This window comes from Acromyrmex echinatior, chromosome 11 (genome assembly GCF_024713525.1).
Source record: "Acromyrmex echinatior isolate Ae372 chromosome 11, ASM2471352v2, whole genome shotgun sequence".
Lineage (NCBI taxonomy): Eukaryota > Metazoa > Arthropoda > Insecta > Hymenoptera > Formicidae > Acromyrmex > Acromyrmex echinatior.
In genome coordinates this window covers 9,577,073-9,604,754 of record NC_141862.1, presented here as the reverse complement: position 1 = coordinate 9,604,754, position 27,682 = coordinate 9,577,073, and the positions used below count along the sequence as shown (strand labels likewise).

The 27,682-nt window shown below is 35.5% G+C and overlaps 1 protein-coding gene across 2 annotated transcripts in view; it reads right to left on the bottom strand.

Moving 5' to 3' along the window:
* fuss (SKI family transcriptional corepressor fussel) overlaps window positions 1-9,504 on the bottom strand; it is a 33,439-nt gene extending 23,935 nt beyond the window's left edge. The window contains exons 1-3 of one of the 2 annotated variants that reach the window (XM_011060284.2): window positions 8,953-9,504; window positions 1,317-1,413; window positions 293-594 (exon numbers count right to left, since the gene is read on the bottom strand). In XM_011060284.2, the coding sequence (XP_011058586.1) occupies window positions 293-594; window positions 1,317-1,412 (398 nt within the window). In that variant the 5' untranslated portion in view covers window position 1,413; window positions 8,953-9,504. The remainder of the gene's footprint in view (window positions 1-292; window positions 595-1,316; window positions 1,414-8,952) is intronic. The other variant, XM_087411087.1, reaches the window with a different exon arrangement.
* Window positions 9,505-27,682: the final 18,178 nt, after the last annotated feature.

Here is a 27,682-nt window from a genome sequence, read left to right as displayed (position 1 = left end):
ACAAAGAAATTAATCTTTAATTGGATTAATTGAAATTTTGATTAAAAAAATAGACGAATCAAAATTTTCTTATTGACTCTACTAGAATTTTTTAGTTGTGAAAACCGGAATTCTGATTGATATAATTAGAATTCTGATTCGTCCATTTTCAATCAGACATTTTTCTCAGTGCATATTTTTGTAAATTAAAATGAGAGTTGCTCGGCAATATTCTTTCTCTTGATAGAAGATAGTATGGTCTTTTGCGAAAATTTTGCAATTTCACGGGAATCGCAGATTGTCTTGTACCAACCTGGGTGGTGCGTTGTCGCCAAGGAAGGACTTGCAGAGACGTTCCGCTTCCCTGCGAGTAATCATGCCGCATCTACGCGAGGACACCGGCATCGCCCCGGCACGACGAAGTATCTCCAGCTGAACTGGCGTGCACTGCACGCAGGTGATGCCCAACGCAACCCGACGATTGTGAATCTCGTTGTAGCTGAACTGCTTCAACAGGGTGTTGCTGATCTGTGCTAGGCACAGTCGTTCCTGTCCCTCGATTACCAGCGACACGATGTGGATCCCGTAAAGCGACACGGTACCCACCTGCAACTCCTATCGGTATTTAAACGTACTAGGATGCCCTCAGATTCGGGCGCATCGCGGGTCAGTTTCATTCCCTCGCTGCACTTTGATCTTTTATCTGTTTACCGTTTTATCTGACTGCCGTGACACTAGCGATTCATGAAATTATTCTAATAATTACAGTCAACTCGATGCTTTATTAACGTAATATTAGATTTTTATCAGTCAAAAGTATTAGGTGTTGGAATTAATTCGTAGCGTTTTTTAATGAAAGAATGTTATTTATTTCACATGAGCATTAAAAAATACATTAATGAAAGTACTTCCCATCACTTGTAAAACGCTACGAATTAATTCCAACACCTAATATATAAAAATTCATTAGAGAGTTATAAATAATTGTTAATTAAACTCGAACATATAAATACAATAGTTAAGAGAATAAATAATTAATATTTGTTATTATTAAAATTAATAATAATAAATTGATAAATTAATATGATATGCATATAGAATTATATGTTAAGAGAGTAACGAATTATATATTATAAAATAATAAATAATATTAAAAATATCTAAATTAGAATTATTATTTTATTTATAAATTAATAATATAAAAATATTTCTTTTAAATTTTCTTTTACTCCTTCCTCGTGCACGAGCAGTCATTCTATATTGGTCTAGATTTATATCATTTTATGGAATTTTAATCCATTAATTTCAAGACTTGCATTCTCGTGTCTCTGTGTTACCTGATTTTGTTTCGGATGCGATTGCGGTTGCGGCGATTGTGCCGATTTTTGTGAAGAAGTCAGCGGCGGCATCGACAGCACCGCCGGCCCATCCATTCTGGAAGAGAAATTATTATTGGATTGAGCGTCAGAAAAGATAAATATTCAATGTAACCTTATTTGAAATTATCTTAACACTCAGATGATATTAGGAAATGCAAATTTGTTATTTGTTTTATAGAAGTGAAAGTTGAAGCTTTTTGATAATAATTTCATAAAAGCAGATTATGAAAAAGTTAGACTATAAACAACGTTTGTAGATAGGGATTAGAAATACTCATATTGGCAATGCAATACGGATATACTAATTATAAATAATAATAAAAATATACTATAAACGCTAATATAAATTATATTAAGCGTACATCCAAAAATCATTTTAATCAAAATGTATAATAATGTATTTGCAAAAATATGATATCTACTTAATTAAAATTTGCGAACGGAAAGCTATTTCAGTTTCTGACGAGTAATATCATCCAAATAGGTATGCACCTTGCACGTTTATAATTCCTATGCTTCTTCTGCTTCATTTACAACTGGTTTCCATTGACGTTTCTATAATTGCTTGAAAAAATGTGATTGTTTTAACATTGTTTTGAGAATTGCGTGTAATTTTGCGCCGACTATATTGGGTTATCCGGGCCTATTCGACCTAATGGAAAATGCATCGGTGATGCGACGCGACAATAATTTGCCTCTCAGCGCGGTTTTTATCATCATCGACGAGATTGATTATAATCTCTGATGTTTTACGGTCGCGCTCGTGCGCTTGTGTCCGATAATAAATTCCGCGTTTTCCACTTGCGCAAGGGGAATAAAAAAACATCCTCCTCCGCTCTTCCGCCTCCTCCACCCTCGTTGTAATTATATTTATTACACTTTATCGATCAGCGCTCTTTCTCCCTCTGGATGTGCCGCCGCGTCCGGCGGTGCATTCAGCTCAATTAAATCGGGCCCTCCTCGTTTTTGCTCTGTCCGATCGACTGCCACGCGATCGCCGGCCAATTAAATCGCAAACTGTAACGCGACTTTTCATAACGTAAGCGGCAACGCGCGCTGCTCTCAAACCGCCATTTATATTCGATCCTTTTTTTTCTTACAAAAGGATGGAGGTTGAAGCTTTCCGATAATAATTTCATAAAAGCAGATATGAAAACTGAAGGTTGGATTATAAGCGACGTTTGCAAACTAGGACTATAACTTCACAAAATCACCTTTCCGCTTATTTTATACAGAATATGATCCAGCTTTTATGTAAAAATAATTTAAAAAATGCGATGAGAAGGAACATAAAATATATTATATAATTGAAATGGCACACTGACTGTTAGATTTATTATTAGTAAAAAATTTCCAATTGATGAAATATGTTAATAATAATAAATTTGTCTATCTTTTTCAACTCATCTGTAATCTTAAGTTAAAAAAATGTAGATAAATTATTAGCATATTTTGTCTATTGAAGACTTAACTAATAAATCTGCAGTCAGTTATTTCAGTAATACATTTTATGTTTTTTTTCAAACGTTTCATTCTTTATTATCTTCAATTATATATTTGATTTGATCCGTTCTGTGGACCTTACATCGAAGACGAGTTAATCGGCAGCGTGATCGCATTTATCCGCAGATTCAGAAAACACGCGTGCCGATTAAAAGGTGTGATTAAGTTGTTCTTGTCACCATCGTCATCGTTGTCGTCGTCGTCGTCGTCGTTGTCGCTCGAAGGGCCCTCCTTAATTATCAGGCGTTGATTAAGCAAATCCAAAGACCCGCTGAAATTAAACTCGCGCGGTCAAAGCGCTGGTCGCCGTATTCTCTCTTCTTCTCTCACTCTCTTTTTCTCTTTCTGTTTCTCGAAAATTTACGGAACAGAATTAAGGATGATTAAATCCAGTTTCTCTCTCGCTTAACCTTCTTTCCGGCTTCTTTCCGTAATCGGTAATTGGTTGATTCGTTAATCGCGCCAAGGACAATGATGTCCCTATTGATCTCTTGATTCAATTCTTTGAAAAAATAAGTCAAAGTATCAAGACAATTTATCTTTTTAATTACAAAGATTTAATTTTAAGAACAAAAGTCTTAAGCATTAATCGAATATACATTTAACTGAAATTGCATCGAAGTTACATCGCGTAATGTAATATATATATAAAATTCAATGATTATTTTTAATGCGGAAAATTATATTTTTATGTATTGTTAAATAAAAATTTGTAAAAGAATTTGCGTAATGTTTTTATATCCTACAATTTAGAAAAACGTGTAATCTTTTTAATCAATGATGAATGCCATATTCACGATAAGTAAATCAGAGATTCATGAGGAAATAGCTTGGCAAACTGTCAATCGACATGTTTTTGTAATTTTTCCACGAGTCAAAGCAATAAAGAATTGCGGAGAATTTGCGAAGAGAAGAGCATCAGCGAGCAGCCTTCCTCAAAGAGAACGATTCGCTGGATTTCACCGAGAAGACTTCCTTTGCAAGGACCGTCGGATAAGGAAGAAAAAAAATGGATGCTAAAGGCGAAAATGAGAGTCGGCTCTACGAATCGAGTTCTTTATCCTCTTAACGGGGGACGGCAAAGAAGAGGCTGAAAAATTTCAAGTGCCAGTAATAAGTGACTGGAGATTTCCCCGCCGTTAGTTTAACATGCGACAAAGATTTCCGGAGTGTTTTTGAAAGAATAAATTTTTAATAGAGAAAGATAATGAAAGAGACAAAAAATTTTTCATTTTTTAAATGACAGCAAATTTTGATCCTCGGATAAATAAAGAAGCATAAAATTTTTCTATACAGATCTGTGTGTATATGTGTGTGTGTGTGTGTGTGTGTGTGTGTGTGTGTGTGTAATTTTGTTAGACTATTAACATAATTATGTTATAAAAAATAATGAACGATGTTTTATATAATTGGATAATTTAATAATTTAAAAAGTTTCCAATAAAATTATTTTTAAATATTATTAATATTCAGCAAAATTTTAGATTAAAAAAAAATTATACTTTCCGTGTTACAATATACATAAAGCTGATGCAGATAGAAATAGATATGAACATAGATATAAGTATATGATATATAAAAGTCATTTATTTTATATATTTATTAATTAAACGCTTTTGAATAAATCCTTTGAAAAAAACTTATGACGTAAAAATATTTGGATAACGTGTGCAAGTTGAATGACACATGTTCTAAATTATTACAAAAATAATTTCCAGCACAAGAGGATTTTTCATGAAAAAATCAAGACAATAGAAGTGAATATGGATGCATGATAAATAAATCACCATATGGTCCCGGTATATTTCTACCAAATAACGTAATACAAAATTCGGGCCGTTATCATGCGGTTATACGTTATGCGGTAATGCAGTTATATATAATTAAGTTAATAACGCAGTGCACATAAGGCAACGAGACTCGTCGTGGAGAAAGAGTTGGGCGAAAGAGTCGGGAAGGTAGTACGGGGGTTGAGGGATGCATCGCGGAACAGGTACGCCGATTAGGAGGAGAGATCAAAACGGTCCATGTCGACGAGGAGAGGAGCGAATGGGGTACGGGGTCGGGGCCAACCCCCGGTGTTGATTTTAATTGAAAACGCCTCCGCGGAGGAGGTAGCGCGTGTACGTATATATATATATGTATATCGCTACATGCGCACGAACACAGATACCGATGCAACCCACGACAACTGGAGGCAGCGCGAGAGCGCCAGCGCCCCGGCAAATGTCCCCGGGGAGCCGTGGTACGAGAGGGTAATTCAATTTGACACCCCCACCCACGCTTAAACAAGGCAGCACCCATCCGAGTGTCCTCCCTCTCCTCTCCCCCTCTCCCCCTCTTTCACTGTCTCTCACTCTTTCGCTCCTGTGTCTCTCTTACTCTCTCATCCTCCTACTTCTCCTCCACCTTCTCCTCGTTCTCCTCCACCGTTTCCTCTCTTCGTACCGTGCAAATTAAATTCTCATCCACCGTGAAACAATGTCGGTATCCGACCCGGAACAACCCCCCCGATAGTCGCGAGTTTCCCCGTTTCCATCCCTCGTTCCCTTTGCCGCCCGCGCTTCGGCGAGCCTCGCGGATTCCGTTGGTTAGCGGTCGGATGGATCGGACTCGAATCGACCGCATTAATTACTCGCTACTTACAATTATAGTGCAGGCCGAACGAACCGTCGATCGGCTGGTCATCGCAACGATCGCGAGATACTCGCTAGTTGACTTAGTCAAAGCTATTTAAAATTTATCCAAACTAGAAGAGACGTTTAGAGAACAGCCCATTTTCTAATTTATGGTAATTACTCATATATAGCGTTATGTTTAATAATTCCTCCTTTAGCTTGCATTAATAAAACATTCTATTTTTTCAATAAAAAGTTTTTAATTTTGTAAGTATAATAGATTTTCTGTACAGACAAAAAGATAAATATAATAAAATAGACATCCAGATCTTGATATTAATGACAGTTAAATGTCGCCTCAACCGCATTTTAATTTCAAATGTAATTTAATTAAATAATTAAGTTCTTAATTAATAATTAAGTTCTGTCAAAAAACATGATTTCGGTGTCGTTATCCAGATACTCAGAAATTTTACTGTAGTTCTTCGATTAATCTCAGCTGTGATCCAGCTGTAGTTCAACTAATCTAATTAACTTTAATAATTAAATTAATTGTCACGATACTCGTATAATCTCGATGTCGTAATTATCGAGATGCGATCGTTCAGAAATGTCACTGCAAAGACTTAGAGACGAGATCGGAGATTGTAAGCGCTAGATATAGATGAACGGGAACGAAGAAGTCACGACGGCGCTCTCCGGATTACGTACCCGCGGGCTCGCGGATTATTTAAATGCAAACACAATGTTGTACCGGGACGCATTGTTCCCCTCTCGGTTATTTTACAATTCAATCTGCGATCCCAGGACTCCGCCGACGCGGCGCGGCCGGGGAGGCGACGGGAACTCGCTCGCTCGGTCGTTCGTTTATTGTAACATTGTTAAATCTCCGTCCTTCCATCATGACTATCTCCTGTCCCTCACCAGACACTGTCTCTCCTGCTATATATCTCTCTCTCTCTCTCTCTCTTTCTTTCCTTCAACCTCTAGAATCGTCTTCTTTCGACTCTACTTCTCCATCTTGCGTTGAGAACACAATACTTCTGTCTCCCTCTCTCCTTCTCTCGGTAATTGTACGCGCCTTTCGGATTCTTCGCATAATTTATGAGCGGCTTCGTCTCTTCGTTCCTGTCGAAGCACAGCAGAGATGTAAATAGGCACAGCGAGTGCGTAATTTTGCCGGATAACGAAGCGCAAACGCGTGGTGTAAATCGCTATTAATACATCGACGTCATCGTGTCGCTCAGTCACCAGTGATTGCGCTTGACGCTCGCAATTAATCCGTCGTTCTGGCCGTCGGGTTTAATTCTGACTCTCGATTAGTTCACACGAAAATCTTGCCGAGCTCTCTCGAAGCTCTTAGTAATTCAAACTTGAGGAAATATCTTTGTCTATTATCAAAATAGATTATAATTATCATTTCATTGTTTCGCAGTAATATTTTATCAATAAATCCTTTAATATTTACAATATAATATCAGAGAAGCAAAAAAATCTTTGTCTATCAAAATAGATAATAATTACCATTGAATTGCATTATTATTATTATATTTTATCATTAAATTCTTTGATATTTACAATACTCATACAATGTTACAAAAGATGATTTTAAATGACAACGTTAGTAGTTCTATTTGAATCCACTTTCATATATTAATTTATATAGTTAATTCTTAATGCTTCTCGCGGCGAAATGTATCGGCCTTGTCAATAATACGCTAATCCTTCAGCCTTTGTATCTGTATACGCGTTAAAATGTTATCATCTAGAGTGGCATCAGAGGCAAACACAATGCCGCGGGCAATCGGAGTCCGTCAAGAGGATCAGGAGATTAAGTGCCACTCTCGGATAATAATTTTAATAACCGGAATGCACTCTCTCTCTGATCGTCATAAGTACTTAGCTCCATCCAGGGAGAACGGATCTTTTACCTTCCATACCCGGTGCGTGTTTTTACAATACCGGTTTGTGCGCCGAGTCACGTTCAGTTATTCCCGGGGGCCGCATTTATATTTCATGATTCAAAAATTACACAAATGTTAAGCCGATATGATTCATCGCGCTTTACATGTAACTTTACAAGTCTGCCGTTTAAACGATTACGAGAAAATATGAAAAAGTGGAATTAGCGGACTAAGAGGAATGTTGGGATGTTATTCATTCAGCTCGAACGAAAATAATATTTTATCAAAGATTTCCTAAACTGGAGACAATATATTTTTTAATAATAATAATAGAATATTAAATAAAAGTAAAAATAAATTTATAATGTAGAATAATTTTTGTTATTTATATACATATATATACGCATAATTATAATACATATTACATATTTATAAGATAATAAAATTTCAATGTTAATGTTTTTGTTTCTTTCAAAGAAGTAAAGAAATTACATATAAAGAGGGAACAATAAAAAAATTTAATTGTTAATAGGACGCGCGTATAGCATATCTCTTGAACATCTACGAAAAAGTTAGTTAATTCACCATCGGGTCACTTAAAGCTTAAAGACATTATCCTTCAGCTTTCCAAAGACTTTAATCGTGTCCAGCGATGTTATAAATCGCGCGCGCGTAGCCAACCGAAAAATTAGACGAGACACGTCTTTCCTAATACATTCGGAAACTTTCAGAAACTTCTTGAGATAACGCACCTGGGACCGCGTAATCTTTTTATTTCAGCTTAAATGGAAGATTTTTGTAGGTTTATTGTTTATTATGTCAATTACTCTTTAATCCAATTTAAGCTATATATTCTTACTTTTCTATTACTTCTATTACTTTTAGGTTCTTTGTTAGTGAATGCTTTATAAATGTCTTTGATGACAAAACGATTGAACTATAAGTAATCCAACGGTTTAAAGGTACGACCCATCTAATACGTGTCCATCTGATCTGACCACTTTATTCTTCTAGGTTTCTATTCAGAGTGCCTATTTGCGCACAGGTTGTCACCTCGGACATTTCTCGTAGGAGACAAACCAGCGGCTAATCCCAAACACAAACAGTTTATGGTGTTTGTTCGCACAGCACCCCTATAGCGCAACGACCCTGTGTATCCCCGCGGGACCAGTTTGCTTAGGACCCGCGCGAATCGACTATCAATTTATTTAGCAATCCGGTCCGGAAGGGAGAGACCTCTTTACGACACTGATTCTCCGAGTTCAGTGAAAGTCGTTAGAATTATTCTTGCATTCTCAACACGGCGTACAGCTTTAAGGATAGCAATTAAAATCTTAATTGAACAAGTATGACGTATATCATGCCTGTTTCTCTTAAGCTTTCCTGCGTTTAAAGTGAAATAAACATATATCTATAAAGTTTAAAAAGCAAAAGGAAAAGAAGGAGTTTATGTAAGAGGATATTATATAAAATGTATCTAACAATAAAAAGAATCAAAGAAGTAAAAAGTCTCTAACGTATAAAAGATATACATTCAAGAATTTCGATAGCATGCAAGTCGATTCGTACCTGAAGGTGCAGTTCAGTCGTCAAATGCGCCTAACGTTGGAAAGTGACGTCTATTTCACAATTTAAGTCACGATCACCAGCTGTTGATTCAAGTAGTCGATATTCTTCTATAAAATCAGTTACAACGAAGAGTCTTCTCTTCAAATATAATTCCTTAATGACACTTGTCTCTACATCGATAACAAAAATCTGTTTGTTACATCGAAGTCTAATTTCTTCAGTTAAAGCTCCTCTTAATTGGATTCTTCAATAACTACGCGATTCGTCGTTTCACTTCCAGCAAAAGTTTATTTCTTTGATCACGAAAACTTGTTTCTTCAACACCAATAATGAATGTTTCAGTTCCTTCTGCAGTTTTTTCCTTTAGCTACGTTCGAACTACCCTAATAATGACGATTATACCTTGACGGGGTTATACTTGTCTCGTACTGTCGCGGCCGACTGTGGAACGTGTATTCGAGGGTAGTTTACTCGCGAACGAGCTCGATTGTCCTCCGCGCACGGGGTGCGTATCAGTCCGTACTTCGCGCGCCTCTTTCGCGTTACCCTCTTTCTCTCCGGCCGGCACCCCGCGGTGAACGAGAGCGCTAAATCGGGACTCGGGTAGCAAAGAACCGCCCCCGAGTGTCCCACCCCCGTGACAACCAACCCCATGCCGACGAAGGCGGGGCCTCCTGGCTCTCTTGCCTCTCCGGGGGTGGCTCACCTCAGGGGTAACTACAAACACGTACTTACACGTATTTACCGAACGTTATTATTATACCCGCACCCGACTCGCGTGCGCGCGAGCACATACAACGGGGATGAAAGAGAGAGAGAGAGAGGGGGGGGGATGGGGGAAAGAGGAAAAGAGAAATAGGGAAAGGGAAGGAGAAAGGATGACAGTATGTGCGCGTGCGAGCGCACTTGCATTTACATAGACTTTTACATTCGTACACAGCTCTAGCAAGTCCAAATCAAGATTTTGCTGTTGTTTCAAAATCATGATATTAATAAATTTTTTTTTTTAATCATTTATATGTACATTTATTATTTATAGAAGAAAATTGTAGAATTGTTGATTTTAATTATTGCAGTATTTATCAAAGAAATATTATTCTTTCTCAATGTTTTTAGAAAAATTTCCTGCGTTAATATTTTCTTAGTTATAAATATGAAATCCTTAAAAAAATTTTCTAAATCAGCTTTCAAAAACATAAAGTATAAGAAGTGCTGTTCTTTAATTAATTTCAACAGAATTTTGTCTCGTAAAAAATTTTTTGACTTAATACATTGTTGTAGGAGTTGTCTACAAATTTCTAAATCTGTGCCATTGGACCGCGTTATATATAAGATATTCTGGAGAAATTCAAAGGGATAGTTTTTGAGGAAAACAACTTTAAAGACGTCTCTTCCGCGTGCACACAGTGGTAGGACCTTCTTCAACGTCGCTAAGAAGTGCGCCTACGTCAACGGCGATATTCAAGACGATTAAAGGGCGCGCGCGAGCGTTTCTGTTCGTTCGTGACGCAAATTAAATCCGCTTAACACGGATCTGCAAGGGGGATAGGAGCGATCTGCCGAGATGCTTTTGACCGAATGGAGACTAACTTGTTCTAGCAACAGTGACAAACAAACGATATTACATTCCCGGAAAGGGATGCACTCACAATCTCGAGCTCACTTTGAGATAATATAAGAATTATTTTTTTCAAGGTATTAAAAAACAAAAAATTAATTCCTATAAACTTGTAAATTCTCAGTTAAAAGTAATAACGTATATATATATATATTTTTTTTTTTCAATTGAAATTAATTTCTATGACTGGAACTCTTCTAGATTTTGTCGAAGAGAGATCAAGATCGATTCGTGCATGTTTTCTTCGGCACCCTTCGATGAAGGTTTCGTTTAACGAACCGCAAAGAGGCTGGTACAGTTTATACCCCAGTTGGCCATTACAATCTTTCTTTTTGCCGCCCCCTTGGATCCGTAATAAATATTACGTCGGGGACCCCTGCCAATTATGTCGGACTACCAGTGCCCCCCCCCTCTCTCTCTCTCTCTCTCTCTCTCTCGTCTCGACGAAAAGTCACAATACGCGAACATAAGGTCCGATCGGAGTTTCATTGTCACCCCCCTTGAATCTACTATGGTCTCCTCCTACCTTTCGCACCCTCTGTGCAGTCGAGTACGGGAAATCCGTGACAGCATTATTTTATTAATGCCCACCGTGATTGTTGACATCGCCGCTAACATACCGTCCGATGACGCTGATAGATAGAGGATTAAATTCGTTTAATTCGAAATTAAGCGACGCTTTTTAAGTAAAATTGAAACGCTGGTTGAGGGTTCTCCAACGACGTAATCCAAATCGCAACTAGAAACAGGTAATTGCGAAATTAATATTTCATAATTTTTAAAACATTACATATATGTATTACTATGCATAATAACATGTATGCATAACATATTTTGATTTAATCTCTATTAAATTGGGAGATTATATTATAATTAAACTGCTGCTTTATAATTCTCTCTAATCTATGTAATATTACATTATTAGACACAAAATTTAGTATTAAATGTTATATTTAAATATGAGGGAACTGACTCTCAGTGGAAACATTTAGTTATAACTTTAACAGATATTCATAATAATTATCAAATTTTCATTCAAACGATATTTAGAAAGAAATTTACGCGTATTATTTGCTTGAGCCATTACGTAACGTGTACTCGTGAAAACTGAACGAGGGAACCAAATGTTTCCTTGTTAGCGGCCAATTACCCATAGCGGGCACGTTCGATTTCCGTGGTGATAAAATTAAACGGGCTTTATTACTGGCGACTGGCCGCCGTGGAATAACGACGCGTCGGAACGATCGAAGTAACGAGCTGCGTGATACCACGGTGACGAGCTCAGCTCCGCTCCGCTCCGTTCCGCTCCGTTCCAACCATCGCGCCGAAGACTAAAAGAGAAGATGAAGTGGTTAAGCGCGCGAATCTCAATGGACTGCCAATGCTGGAAATCGCTTTGATGAGGGCGCGTGTCGGGTATTAAAGCTACCTTCGCCGACCAGTTCGACCGCACGCGGTCGATTTGCACGAGAATCGACTCTCTCTCTCTCTCTCTCTCTCATTCTCTCTCCTTCTCTTTTGCTTTCTGGGGTTGCGTTGGTAAGTTCAATACTGATCAAATCCGAAAGCGAGGGGAGGAATGACTCCCACGTGGGTCGCAATAATTGAGACTAAGTACCTACCACTGAAGCTTCTCTCGACAATCACGGCATTTGCAAGATCGGTGATCGACATGTGTTCAAAGCGACATCAATTGTTCCGGTGCCTTTCAGATGGTATCTCATAGTTACTGTATCTCTATAAAGAGAGATATGAAATTCTTGATAAATATGAAATAAATTTCGTTTCACCGTGTATTTTGCTACTATAAATCTTTACTGTTTTAAATCTCTTTTAATACTAAAAGTACCGACGTTTCTTACTCGCTAAAAGAATAAAGCAAATAAATTATTATCAAAATAAAAACAGTAATCAAATAATTTATCAGTATAAGGACATAATTATTTGAAAGTGAAAAAAATTATAGAATACTTTTTATATACCTTTTTTATACAAGAAATATAATGTTAATCTATAAAAAATAAACGATCAATAATGAGTGACTATTCGGTACTTCTTTAGTGTCAAATTTCCGATATGATATTTTTCTAATACTTTCCATAGTAAATGTAATTTACATAGAATAAAATATATTTACGATTAAATGCATATCCATGTAACTACCCTTGATTTTAATTCTTCTTGGTCATTATTACAATCTTTTATAATTTAATCTAAAGCCAAAAACTTCGCTGGACCGAATCATTATCCAACATTAGCAATACGATGTTACACTTGGCAGCGTATATGCGGGACCATGTTTGTTATTTGCATAACGAGCTTTGGTCTCTGGGCGCAACATCGGCCCGTTCGGAGGCGACGATGCGTGCGAAATTTTGCGCGAGGGTCGTAATCGACGCGCCGAGGTTTCCGTTTGCGACATACAACGAGGGTGGAAGAAAGAGGGAACGATACGTCCGTAAGGCAACGCGATTCCCGAACGCGATGCTGCGGCCGTCGGCATACTGCGCAGTCAATTAGTTTAATAGGCCGACAGTTGTGTTGTCCGTCACCGAAAGGAAGGGTGGCCCTGCGCATCAAATGTCACACCCTTGCGAGGTATCGTTACCGCCGGCGCGATGGTCACTTTTTAGGGAAGCATCGATAAACACTTTTGTCTACTTAATTTAAGCGATATCGATTTTTTTATATATTAATCATATATTAATTAATTCATAGTGTGTACTAAAAATTTACATTAAAATAATTTCTTATATATGTACAGTAATGTTTTAAATATACAATTCGAAAACTTTTATTCACGTTTAATATTAAAGATCGAATTGTCTACATATTTTACTAAAATATATTTCATTTTTATAATAAATACATAAATGGTCTTCTAATTTGTACAATAATAATTTCTTAATTTACTGAAAGATATAAGAAAAAAGATATTAATTTACTATAAGATTGCTGAGATATTTATAAAAGAACACAATATATTTTACTACAACACGTTTTATTTTTTTAAATAAGTGCGTGAGTGAATTTTTTAATTTATGCAGTAATAATTTCTTAGTTTATTAAAATCTTATTGAAATCTTCCAATTATTATATTATAATTGAATAAAATTTGAAGATTTTCTTTCATTTACTTTAGTTATAATAATCTGTTTATTTATATTACACTTGCGACTCAACATTCTTGATTCTTCCAACATTTTTCCCAATTGAACGCGATCTTCGCGTAATGGCATAATTGTTGAAGAGTTTCCACTACCTTCGACTAGATTAAAGTTCGTTTAAAGGGGAGATTGCTGCTGGTCGAAGATACACAGGAAGCGTCACGCATAATGTTATTCCTCGTATCTGTTGTAATAACTGTAATCCGTGCACCCTCGATCCTCTCGACACTAATAGTCGAAGGATAATACAGATTACAACCCCCTCGCGCGCATCCCCCTCCCTCCATTCTGTATTCCTCTGCCAACGAATCCGCCCCAACCGTGTTCCACTGCCGTTATTTCGTACTGAACGTGTTTGCCACTCGAATAGCAATCTGAAACAATCCCTGAAGCAATCGGCGATAGGTTCCTTCGTGGTCAGCACTTTTCTGCGGAAAATCGGTTCCCGATTATTTTTTCCTTCGGCAATCGAGCCGAGAAACGAAACGCGGATCCCACTTCCACGATTTTCCAGCGCAAAATGGACGGAAAACAGTCACATACGAAGACCAAAACATCTTGACTGAGTAATTCTTGAAACCCTCTCATCTCCGCGAAACAATTTAAATTGCAATTATATTGAGATTATATCGGGCAAGGATAGATTCCCAAATTGAAAGTATGCTCAAGATTTAACATGTAATTCCATATAAATTTTAATTAACTTTAATTTTAATGTAAATCAAAAATTAAATTTTTCGGAGTTCTTTTAAATTTTCATATATATCATTTTGAATCTCGCACTCATATGCTTCTCCATCAGTAAAATATTGTGTGTAACTTGATAATTTTGAGGCTTTACGCGACATTATTTTAACGCGACAGGTCAATCTGTAAAACAAGCTGTCGTTCAATGAAATCCGGTCAATAAAGTTTATTAACCTTTTGCGGCTAAAATTATTTTCGTCGTTGGTAACGACTGGTCCGCATCAATTTGGCAACTTTTTGTGGTCGAACGCTTCCTCGTTTTCAGATTACCGTCACTATTTGACCGAATAAACGTACTCTAATATTCGAAACATAGTTGTCATAGATTAACGAAATGTACATTTATGTCACTTATTTGTAAAAATAGCGTTTCAATATTTCTGCGTGCGATTACCTACTGTTATTTACTGGCCTACCTTTGAAAATATAATTGTTTAAATCAGTCACGCGAACTATCTCTACCATCAATTTTGGTATTCTTTCATTCCATTCTTGGCAAATTATAGGAGAGGGTCGAAGAGATCGAGTCTCAAACAGAACCACCCCCTGACAAGTGTTAACTGTAGCAACAAAACCCGTTTCGTTCCCTTACCCTTTGTATCGTGGCTGACCCTTTTCACCCTTACGAGCACTCAGACTCGAGAGCTTCGAGTGTTTCAAAGGTCGTAAACAAGCGTGGCATCGTATTTTAAAGATTTGCTTTCCGTTGACACGTGCATTGCAAGCTCAATTGTCTACGTGTACGATCACAATTTACGGTGGTATTGTAAAAATTGAATCGGTAAATAGAAGAAGGGCTGTATCTGTACCTGCACCAAATCTTTTTTATACTAATTGTGTTGAGCATCTGCTTTACCACTATTCATATTTATATATACATGTACGTAATAAAATATACGTGCATATAAATGTTAGATAGCATTAGGTATTATGAGCATTGCAGATAATACTCTTCATATTTCTTCAACGATTAGTGCTATTTGTTGTGAAAAGATGCGTCTCTCTCTCTCTCTCTCTCTCTCTCTCTCTCTCTCTCTCTCCGCAATATCTCAATATGTTGCGAGAATTAGGTATTAAATTGATTTATTTCGGAAATTTATTGAGTTAATTAGGCAACGCGCGTTATTTTTTTATTTCTTACGTTTTTGCCCTTAATTTAATAAGATTTCCAACCTATATTGAGATATAAGGATATTTTATCCTACATGTCAATTCGTAAAGTAAATAATATTAAATTGTCCTAATCTCACAAACTTTCGAGATCATTATTGATTTTTTATTAAATATTGGGGTTTTTCGAATAGGATGCATTGTCGTATGAGAATGCTCATAAGCCTAATATCAACTTTTGCAAATTGAAAGATACATCGTTTTTAGTTATTTTAATTATTATTTTGAACAAACAATATAGAATTCTAATTGAAATAATTAATCATTATTATAAGTTATAAGAAAGAGTTACTTTAATTGTAAAATATATGTTCAGGTATTATAAGTAGATGTTATATGAATGGATGAATAACTATATTATACGTCACAAATAATAATTTTATTTTTAGAATGTCAAAGAAATTACACACATCAAAGTCAATGATACAATCTTTTATTTCTGCATAATTTCTTTCAGAAAATTTTCTGTACTGTTACATATAATGTCCACCCATATTATCCTACCCAAAGGTTAATATGAGTACCTTCCATCATTTCAACATTTGGTTTAAAATAATTTCAGAGTACTAAAATACATAAAACATCAATAAACCTATAATGATAGAAATAAAACCGAAATAGGTAGGAACAAAATTTTTTTTATTCTTCAATATACAAGAAATACCAAATGTTTTCTTAAGGTGCTCATAATACAATTCTACTTTACATATAAAATGTATATATATTCAATACATACCTATAATAAAAAATTTTAAGAACATATTACAGAATCTATTTGTTTGCATAAACAAATATTTTTTGAAAAATTGAAGAGATTATACACAAATATTTTTCATGCAAATATTTTTATTTAATTATTTGTTTGTATTTATTTATTTAAATATTGTTCTGTTCTAACCGAGTCATTCATCGATATTGTATAAAACGAATCACATAAATAAAAATCCAATTTAATTAAATTACATTTTAATTGTCATCTATCGTGTAAAAAAATTTTGGTGAACTTTTTTGTTTTTCATTTTTAATTTCGCGAGAAACATCGCAGCTTGTTTTTCCGTTCTGGCAACGATGGTTACGTTCGTCGTTGATTAATTCGCATGGCGTGACGTGAGATCGATTAGGAGATTACGCGATACAAATCGTTCCGCGGACGCGGCGACAAAGTAACGCGGAAATATCTTGGGAAAAATAGTTGTCAGAGTAGCAAGCGCGCCGGGATAGGTATTATATTTACCATTTCGACGTTTTGTTCGAGGCTCGCACGTATAGGCTATAATGGGCTCGGCCCACAATGGAATATAACCATCAATGGTGAATTATGTCGGGCACGTGTCCTGGCATAACTATAAAGAAAGAGAGAAAGAGAGAAAGAGAGATCGGTGCTTTTGTCCGCAACGATTACGACGATACCTCGACTCACGTGACTGGTGGGCGCGCAATGGGATGTTAAATATCTTAATAATGGTTTTATTATGCGGTCATCTGTGAGACGCGTCCACGGGAGTGCGAATGGTTACAGTATCCTTCCCATAAATTATGAAAAACGTAGGATTCTTTGGAAGTATAAAACAATAATATTGTTGTTCTAATCTATACTTGTAACATACATATAACTTTGCAATTAAATGTAGAATTAACTAAATTAATAAATTACATATAAAATTAAAGAAAATGGATATATTAGGTGTTGGAATTAATTCGTAGCGTTTTTTAATGAAAGAATGTTATTTATTTCACATGAGCATTAAAAAATACATTAATGAAAGTACTTCCCATCACTTGTAAAACGCTACGAATTAATTCCAACACCTAATATATTTTCGATTCTTCACAGAAATTTTTCTTTCTGCATTGTTAAATTCTTAATATCAAATTATATCCAATTTAAGTTATTTTTATTTGTGTTTAATTGAATTGTCACTATTCTTACTCAATATGTCATTAATTTAACTAAAGTAATTACGAAAATGTATTCATTATTTACTAAACGCATACGTTAATATAAACGTGTAATATATATTTGTATTTAATTTTACATCTTATTAATTTTTGCCATTATCAATTTATCTTTGTATAATTAATCGTTTAATTACAAAATTATTTTAAAAATATTAATAATTTAAACTATAATGTTATGTAACATCTCTTCTTACTATATCAACACATTCAATATCAAATATTCATGCTTTGGATTGATTCAGTGCAATTAGATAAAAAAATAGAAGGAACTTTATAAAAATAGTATAATGTCATATAAATCTCTTGGGATTTAATATTAATAATTTTAAGCAAAATATGGATAGCTAAAACTTGTATCAATGGTATTAACTTTCGATATATACCTTCGCACGAAATTGTAGATTTCTTCAATAAAATGTCAGAGTAACTGATAGATGGAAAGTAGAAATACGCACAGTAATCCCACGTAGTGGAACGAACAACCATTATCCACTGATCAAAAAATAGAGGGCAGCAGAAGTGTAGACCAGAAATGTATCTTTTCAGTCACTGATCATATTCCATTTATCCATTTTCATACATTGCCAGAAGTTGGTAACATCTCTGCATGATGGACAAAGGCTAAATGGCGAAAACTTGAATCAACCAAAAAGTTATTCAATAGTAAAGCCATCATGGCTGTTGTAATAAAATACTATGGTAGATGGCATCACAGAGAGATCGATGCGAATGTTACAAAGGGATGAAGCATGGGGTAAAGCAGGAATCCTTTATTGGAGTTTTATTCGATATTATCCTTCAAATATTACCCTGAATATCCTTTGTAGAAAATTTTATTTTTAAGTTACAATTTTCTTAAAGATAAACTATTCTTAAATATAATGCGTTTTAGCAAAATTTTATAACTCATTAAATTATTATTTTTTAAAGTCGTATGTATGTTGAATTTAGAACGTACGTCTTAAAATTTAAAATTATTAAAATACTGAATGTTATTTTAATAAATAAAATTTTAAATTATAAAAATTAAATATTCATAAATTTTTTAAGTATTTAAATTTTAAATAATTATCAAATTAAATATTGAAGTATTTATTAAGATGCACTCAGTCGCTATATTAGCGACATAGGATCATTTTTGTCAGTTTAAACAATTATTTTCTATGGTGACAACAAACGCTCTTTTTACTATGTCGTCACTACAGGACTAAAGGAGTAGATGAAGTTTTCTTCACAATATTGTTCCGTTCACCCAATAAATAATTCACGTTTACTTTCGCAACAGATTTTATTTACGTTCGTTTACATAATCGAGCATTTCATGCCGGATCATTTAAGCATGTTTCGAGAAGAGAATTACTAAGTCCTGCAGATTCCCAGATACAGCTTAGGATAATCCAATTGCGAATTATCCATGCCGTCGGCGAGGCTCGTGCAGCACTCTTCGCTCTCATCGTGTCGAGACGATCGTACAATGACGACCGTCGATGTATATTGTCGTTTTTCAATAGGCACCCCTGACTAAATACCTATCGAGCAGTTACGCCTCCGAAGGCACCCCTATACGTTCCCCGTTGTACCCCGTGAAATTGTCGAAAGGACCATGAAATCGCGAGGACACGAGAATAGAATGCGATCAGTCTGTGAAGTGGAAGAACCTTAGTTAGGATCAAACTAGGAACTTTGCCGATTAAGATTGGACTCAGAAATAGAAAAATATGTAAAAATAAGAAAAAAAATATATAAAACATAATATAATACAAATAATAATGAGATAATAACAAAATTATTATAAATAAAAAATAAATTAATAAATTAATAAAAAGAAATAGTAACTGCGTAACAGCTAGAGCAAAAAATAAATAAATAGAAATAACAAAATATTGGATTAAGTTATATATTGTTAAGAAGAAGGAATCCTTCAAAATTAAGGACAGTTTTTTGAAAAGCTTTTCAAAAGAGAATGCACTGATATTTCTGGAAGTGGGTTGGAAGGGGTTAGAAAAAGCGTTCTAAGAGGTCTTACTAATCCATGGCTCACATGGGACTTGAATGTAAATATTGATTTCAATCTAGCGCGTCGATGATAAAGGGATTGGACCTGGAATGGAGCCGATCGAACGGATGGGTTGCTGTCAAAACAGTCATTAGTCACAATGCAATAAACGATTTTGCGACGGTTGATGCGTGTCACCTTTTCTCTGTTTTCATATCTGTCAAAATCTAGGATGGACTCGACAACAATCGTCTCGTGCGAATTATCTGCCGGTCACGCATCCTTCAGCATGACGTGGTACGTGGCGCTACACGTGCGCGTATTTTGTAAACGTTCCCGCAGAAAGGTCGACTCGTAGATTCCTACAAGATACAAGTCGAAATGTCTCTTTTCACTCCATCTCAAAGAATTAATCTTTCTTCCATCGCACACTTGACCGGAGAGATTTTTAAGTGTGCATTATTTCATTCCATTATAAACAATTGAGATTTTCTCATTTTTCTGTAGAATGAAAGTAACAAAAAATGTAAATAAAAGGAGATAAAACACACACACACACACACACACACAAAAGGATTAAGCAGAAATTAATAAATACAATTAATCTTTAATCAATTCGAATCTCGCCATTATACTTAGCACTCGTTACTTGTCTGGACAGAGAAAAAATTAAAATGGGTGGAATATTCCCTATTAATGTTATAATATATATTGCGATCGAGATGATTGATATCTTGGGGAATTACTCATATCTCTCAAGATGAAATCTTGAGAGAAATATACGTTACACTAATAAAAAAAAACAAGTATAATACTACATGGAAGGAACAGTTTTTCATTTACTTAATAAAACAAATAATTCGTTTTTCCTTTTTTCGATTAAAAAAAACTCCTTTCCAATTTCTTGCCGTTATACAATTGCGTTGTAACAATTCTTGTTTCAATTAGCGATTACGACAAGGTTTATCTGACACTTTCATCCAGCATTTATCCGTGTCGCGTATGTACAAGGGGTAAGCCGATCTTGGCTCGAGCTCTGCGGGGAACAAGTAGAACGTGAGCATTCTAAGTGAATAATAAACATCGCAGTGGGGTTAGATACATGGGGTTTCATATGGATGATCTCTCCTTCTCTTTCTCTCCCTCCTTCTAAATGCGAGCGTACATTTAAGGTGCCCATATTGGTCCCCTAGCCTGCGGGCAGTCTGCCTTATTCTTGCGGGGCTACTTCTCTGCTCCCTTCCTCCCCCTCTCTCGTTCTCTCTCTCTTTCCGCTGGCAAAATTATTATTCGGCTATTACACGATGATTACCCAACAGTACGTGGGTGTAATACGAGAAATAAGCGTGCAGTTTCATGGTGCGGTGGATCCGATGACAAACTGAATAAATCCGCCGCGCATTTATCGCCTCTTGGCGAGACACATGTTCGTACATCTGTCTTCAGAAACGAGCCTGTGTTTAATAAATCATCGCCAACGACTCGTGTTTACGCTCCTTGTCAAAGATGTATTTTAAAGGATGAAGAAGTCGACAAAATATGTAAAACGTTTGTTTTAAAAGTAACTTCTAATGTTAAAACAAAGGATTGTAATGATATAGACAATTGGATTCAGGTGAAGTATAAGTTAGTTTTAGAACATAAAGAGTAACTTATAATGAGCAAAAGATGTCATAGATAATGTTCAATAGATAGTTTTACGATGTAAAACTTGTGCTTATTATGCTACATTTTTTGTTCACCACATTATTATAAACTGCATTATATGTATATGAAAACTAACTTATTTTATCAGAGTCCAATTTTCTATATATTTAGTGCGAGACCTTTTAAGTAAACTATGGCCGACATTCTATAATTCAATCTCATTTTCAAGACTGTCTTAAATCTGGTCATGCGCAATTTTATTCCAACTAATAAAATACCAACTACAACTAATAAAATAACTGTACCAAGCATCTCGAGATAGTACTTAAAACAATTTTTGAAGGTAAGATTAGATTATCTTGAAACTATCGATCTATGACTAATTGTAAGATTTATAGAATTTGTAATGTAGTTTCTTTTAAAAATATGATAATATATGATAAAAATCTTAAACTTTTCATAAAAGCAATAAACTTTAATGACGACGCAGTTTGTTTAATCTGTAATGAAAATATCTGCATATAGAAAGCATCAAGAAGCGATTTATATTACTTACATCAAGGAAACCTCTGTACGTACAGCATGCTTTTCCCGCTAAATTGAATTTCGAGGACCGACGTGGTTTATGTCATGCAAATTGGGTCAGCCCACCCCTTCAGCCTTTCTTCCAAATCCTAATCCAATCCGCTTCTATGTACGGCCTACCTGCACAACCCCCATTGTGAGAAAGCACGAGCCATAGGATACAAGCACCTTCATATGAATCTTTTAGACAGCTCCCGTAAACCCAAACATCTTTTGCTGAACGTTTAACTAAAATAAATATATCGAAATACATAGAAATAATATGTATATAAAAAAAAAATAGAAATATTTTAAAAAATATAAATATATTTATGATGAATAAAATTTCATACATATATTTATTGTTAGCTATTATGGTATAGATTTCATAATTATTCATGCACAAGTCCTGTTTCCATCCTATTTTGAGGGAAGCCCTTGAATTTCATAGCTCGAATATAATACGTGTACGCGCAGCGTGCATTAACATTAATTAATTCAGCGGTTTTGTAAATTCAGTTCGGCTTGCCGTGACTTCGAGAGGCCAAATTCGGCGCGGGTATCTTTCTCCGTGCTATTTGATAGCCGCTTAATTAACAGACGAATTGCGAATTTCTCGAAGAAGAAATAGCTAAACCGGATACGTTATTAATAGAAGATTTATAAGAAATGAAAAATTGTCTTTTTTATTTTATGAAATAATTGCAATTATATTTTTTACTGGTTTAAAAAATATATCTAAACAAAATATGTATATATACATTTTATAAGACTCTATTATAATTTTTTATATTAGATATTATTTTTAATTATTTATTTTTCATAAATTGAAATATTTATTATGTTTCCATAATAACGTAAAACGTTTATCCAGAAAATATTTAAATTTTCAATTATTTATGGATTTTTTTATTTATATTGAGTCGCATGGAGAACCCCTTTCCATGATGATTAAGGAAGCGGGGATCCCCTTTGTCGTCGACTTCGACAAGTATTGTTGTGGATAGCCGCGCCACGCGACAGCTGCCCGATGGTATCGATGTCGTCGGTGAGACCTATCATGCTATTGAGATGCTCGCGATATCGGTTATATCACTGATAAATGCCCTTTCTTTTTTTTTCTCATATTTTTTGTGTAACTTTTTATAGACAAAATCTTTATTTTAAGATTTTTTATATCTCTAAATTTTGTTATGCGGCTATTTATGATTTTAGAACTAAACTATTTAATCTCACTACTTGCGGTAAACTCAGTAATTATATAAACCATAAAATAAATAAATGTAAAGATGAAAGAATCATATTATTAATTTTTTAAAAAATTAAAAGTGATACTGTTACATTAATTTTTTATATATTTTTATATCAATATAAAATTTTATTAATATTTTTGTCATCTTAATAGATTATTATATATGTTAATTATATAAATAATATATACATATAATTATTATACTATAATATACATTAATATTGTATATTATATTAATATATATTATTAATACATATTATATTAATTATCATATTAATAAATTGCATTAACATACATAACGAGCATATTGCTTATAAAATAACAGATCGTAGAATTTCTATTTGCGTTTAGAGATTGCATGGGGATTTTGTATCCACAATCGATTTTTGCAAAGTTATTATAACACATATTTTCATGATTATTAAGGTCTTGGGGCGAGAGGCATCATGGCACTCTCGAGGCGAACGTATGTTATTATTAGGAACTGTCTCGAGCGGACAATGATTTCGAGCAATCTGAAACAGAGATACGATTATGGGCGGCTGTCGCAATAAGTGTTCGAGTGTTTTCGTAGGCCTGCCGAATACCGAGTACAATGAAGCCTCGAACGCGAAGCGAAACGGTCGCGGTGTGTTGGGCATCCCGTATATCTCTCGTCGGAAAATAACAATTTCGTGCCGTAGCGAACTTCATAGTTGCCCACCTTGTTCGACGACGAATCTTTGATAGCGTTATTAAATGATTACCATAATTACTACGATAATTACGATTCGCTGGATACGCTTCAAACACGCGATTGACACTGCGCGGACTCTTTAAATGCGCACGTGTCAGTCAGAGTTTTATCAGATCTTATGCTCGGAGAGTCTCATTGATGTCCTAATTCGAGGGCTGAATAATAGGATTGTTAAGTATCGTTTGTGTAAATTATCTAAAAACTGTGTTTCAAATATGCAAAAATCGCAAATTTGTAATTTCAATTAAAAAAAAACTTATAATTACATAATTTAGCAAATTGACGTTATTTGTGGTTATTTTGACATGATAATGACATTAAAGATGTCATTCTTATATCAAAATGACAATAAATAACGTCAATTTGTTACCTAAGAAATTGAGAAACAAGAAAAGTCGATACTTTGACGACAATTTACATTATTTTCTTTTAATCATTACAATATAATTATGAGAAAATCACTATAGTGGTGTTAAAATAGTGTCAAATTTTAATGCAAAAATATAAAAAGAATATATTAATAATTGCAATTAAATTATGTTTAATAAGTAATAAAAGTAGACAAGAAGTCTGACACAATGTTAGTGCAATTAAAAAAATTGTATTGAATTATAAATATTACATAATAAAAATTATATTCACTTTATGACAAATTTCTTATTCAAGGAAAAGTTGTAAGATTTAAAAGATAGACTCCCTCTCTTTAAAGATTAATATGATATATATTTTTGTTTATACTTTTGTTTTAATTAAACATAAAGAGAGGCTAAAATACAAACTATCAGATAATATTACAATTATTTGATCTACGTAGAATCCGATAAGAGGTCAAATATCAGGCATCGCCGATGATAACCAATCACGAATGAGCTCTGATACGACAAGAAGCGTATTACATGGCGCATACGCGTATGCGTGCGTACGAGTTCGTACCGCACCCCGTGATCGGGCTTAACCAACCGCTTAAGCACTTCGCACGAACGACAAAAGGGTTTCATCCCCGAGAGTCCCGAACGCTAATAGATTGCGCAAATGCTCTTTGCGGGAACGACATCCGAACACTACCCGACAGGCGGCAATGGCGGCCGGGGGCCTGAAATATTCATCCGAAGCCACCGCGACATTTGGACGGTGTAACCTTGGCGATGCCGTGGGCTTTGATCTCGTATTCTCGATCGCCGATAGCCGCGCGTATCAAAGGGCTCGATAAGCCTTTCCGCGCCACCCTGCTCTCTCCATGTTAATCCATCCACGAGAAGCGCGTGGATCTATATTTCGGGAACGAAAAACAAATTGTTCCTCCCGCAAAGCCTAAATGAGTTATACCTGTTACGAAATAGAAATATCGCGATTATTGATTAATTATCAATAAATGTTACAATAACTGTTACATCTATGTTTAGAAATATAGGAATATATAATATAATTGTATATAACATATATATCATTGCATTCCAAAAATAACACTCCAAAAAAAATTTATTATAGTTTTTGGAGTTGTGTGTTACTTTGAAGTGGTGTTACTTTTAAATAAAAGAATGTATTTTTTAAAACTCTACTGTGTGTATATAAATATTTTTTTATATTTCAAGGATGTCATTGTTTCTTTACTAATAATATTTATATCTACTAAGTATAATCATAATTCTTTAATTTAGTTGTGGTAAATAAGCAATATAGTGCTGGAATATAAAAAAATATTTATGTTTCCCGAGTAACGGAAAAAATCTTTGAGAGTTAATCCCACTAATTCGTTAGTAAATCGTATGAACACAAAACGCCATGACAAAGACCTTTGTGGTCCCTGTAAAAAGAGCCAACTGGCCCGTTCATTATCTCGAGAGCAGCGATCAATCGGCGAGAAGAAACCCTTTATGCGAGATCGAAATAGTGATGGGCCGTGCAAAGGAAGGGCCGAGAGGAAAGTGACCGGTTCCTTTTCGATGGACGAAGCCTCCCTTCCCTCATCCACGCCCATTCCGGGGCCTCACAACAATGGCCATCACGTCGCGACAAAAGCTAAACACCCAAAATATTGGCGAAAATCCTGGTATTCTGTCGCGGTCGATAAGTGGGGTAAAATGCGGGGGTACCGGGCCCCACTGAATATCTCTCTCGGATCTAATCTATCCTGCTTGGTCCATGTAATCTTGTTACACGGCCAAACGGTCATATTTCTCGATCCCTCAATCGTAGAAACGCTCGTAATCGAAAGAGAAAGCTCGCACTTCTCTCTCTTCCTCGAGATCTTGAACGCTTCCGCTCCAATTGCCCTTTTATTCCACTCTCTCTCGGAATTACACGTCTCTCTCCGCGCAGAAGAGGGACAACGAAAGCGCCAACGCCTCTCGACAGCGACGGCTCGTGCGGCTCACCCCGAAGAGTAAAGTCCGGTGCGCCTCGTTAGGTGTGAAGGGCCGCGCGGCTGTAAACACAAATGGCACCCCGTCGCGAGTCTTCGTCGCTACTTCCGCTACCCTCTCGAGTGGCAGTTCGCCGTTCAGTGCACTGTCGAGAGCACTCTGTATAGGCACCACTCGTCAATCCGGCAACTCGAATAGTCATCTGTGGTAAATCGCGTTGCTGAATGTTTTGAGAAGTGGGCTCTGCAAAGTATATCATTGCTCGTTTAGCGATAGATAATTTTGATTGATATTTAATATCTCATATTTATTGAAAGTTACTATGAAAATAAGATTTATATTTCTTATAAGAAGTAAAAGTTTAAAAAGATATCGAGTGTAAAAACTTTTCAAATAACGCAATAAAAAGTTTAAAATATTGGTATATATTTTAGACAATTTTATAAACAATTTTTTTTTAGATCTTTAAGTTGGATCATTTAATTATTTTTTTTCACGTAAACATGAATATACTACATGCAAATATTTAAATAATAAAACTCTTCAGTTAATATAAAAGAAAGTTTTTTTTTAAATAATATTTATATCTCATACAAACATTACCAGTTTCAAAATACATTTTTTTAAAAAAAGAAGTTCCTTAACCTCCCATTCTAAATTGACTTTGTTAACTTTATCTAGAAGACTTAATAAAGAAATGTTTCCTGTACATTACTTAAATTATATTCAATAAATATTTAAAACATTATACATTTGTCGAATTTAAAAGGATAAAAATTTTTAATTTTACTCTGAAATTATAAGCATGGCTCGATGTCGGCGCAGGAAAACAGCGGCGCGTTACTTATCACGGCTCGGTTGCGCTCGAAAAAAGCAAAAGAGCCCTGAAAATCTTGCTATGAGAAACATGCCGGAGTCCAATGGGAGCTGCGCTTTCTGAGAGTTTATAAATTATGAATATTTAAGAGCAGACACATACAAGAGAGCGGCGCGTCCTACGTGGAACCCGTCCATTGTCGACGTCGTCGTCGTCATCGTCGTCGTCGTCGTCGTCGTCGTCGTTGTCATCGTCGTCGTCGGGCATCGGGTTATTTTCCCGGTCTCCGGTGCAATAACGTCGCGCAACGTGAAAGGGGTGCTTAGGAAACAGGCCGGTACACGACGCTAAAACGGCAGCATCCCTTTGAGACGAGCGTCAAAGCTAATGGACCCCACTCTCTTTGCCGCGGCACGCTCTCTTCCCGTCTCTCTATAGCTCGCTATCTACCGGTTACTCTACCTACACAATCACGCTACTAACACACCAACACTGACGGTACCTCCCGTACCATCGGCCATCCTCCCCCACGCCATTCCCTCGCGTTCATCCCCCTGCTCTCCCTCCTATCTTTTACTCTTTCCTTTGCCTTGTTACAAAAGCAGGTCGCGAGGGGGTGGTTGAAGCACCGACGATGTTTAGTACCAGTTGATTGCAAGCTCGTTAGAATATGCATAAAGCATCGTTGTTAAAT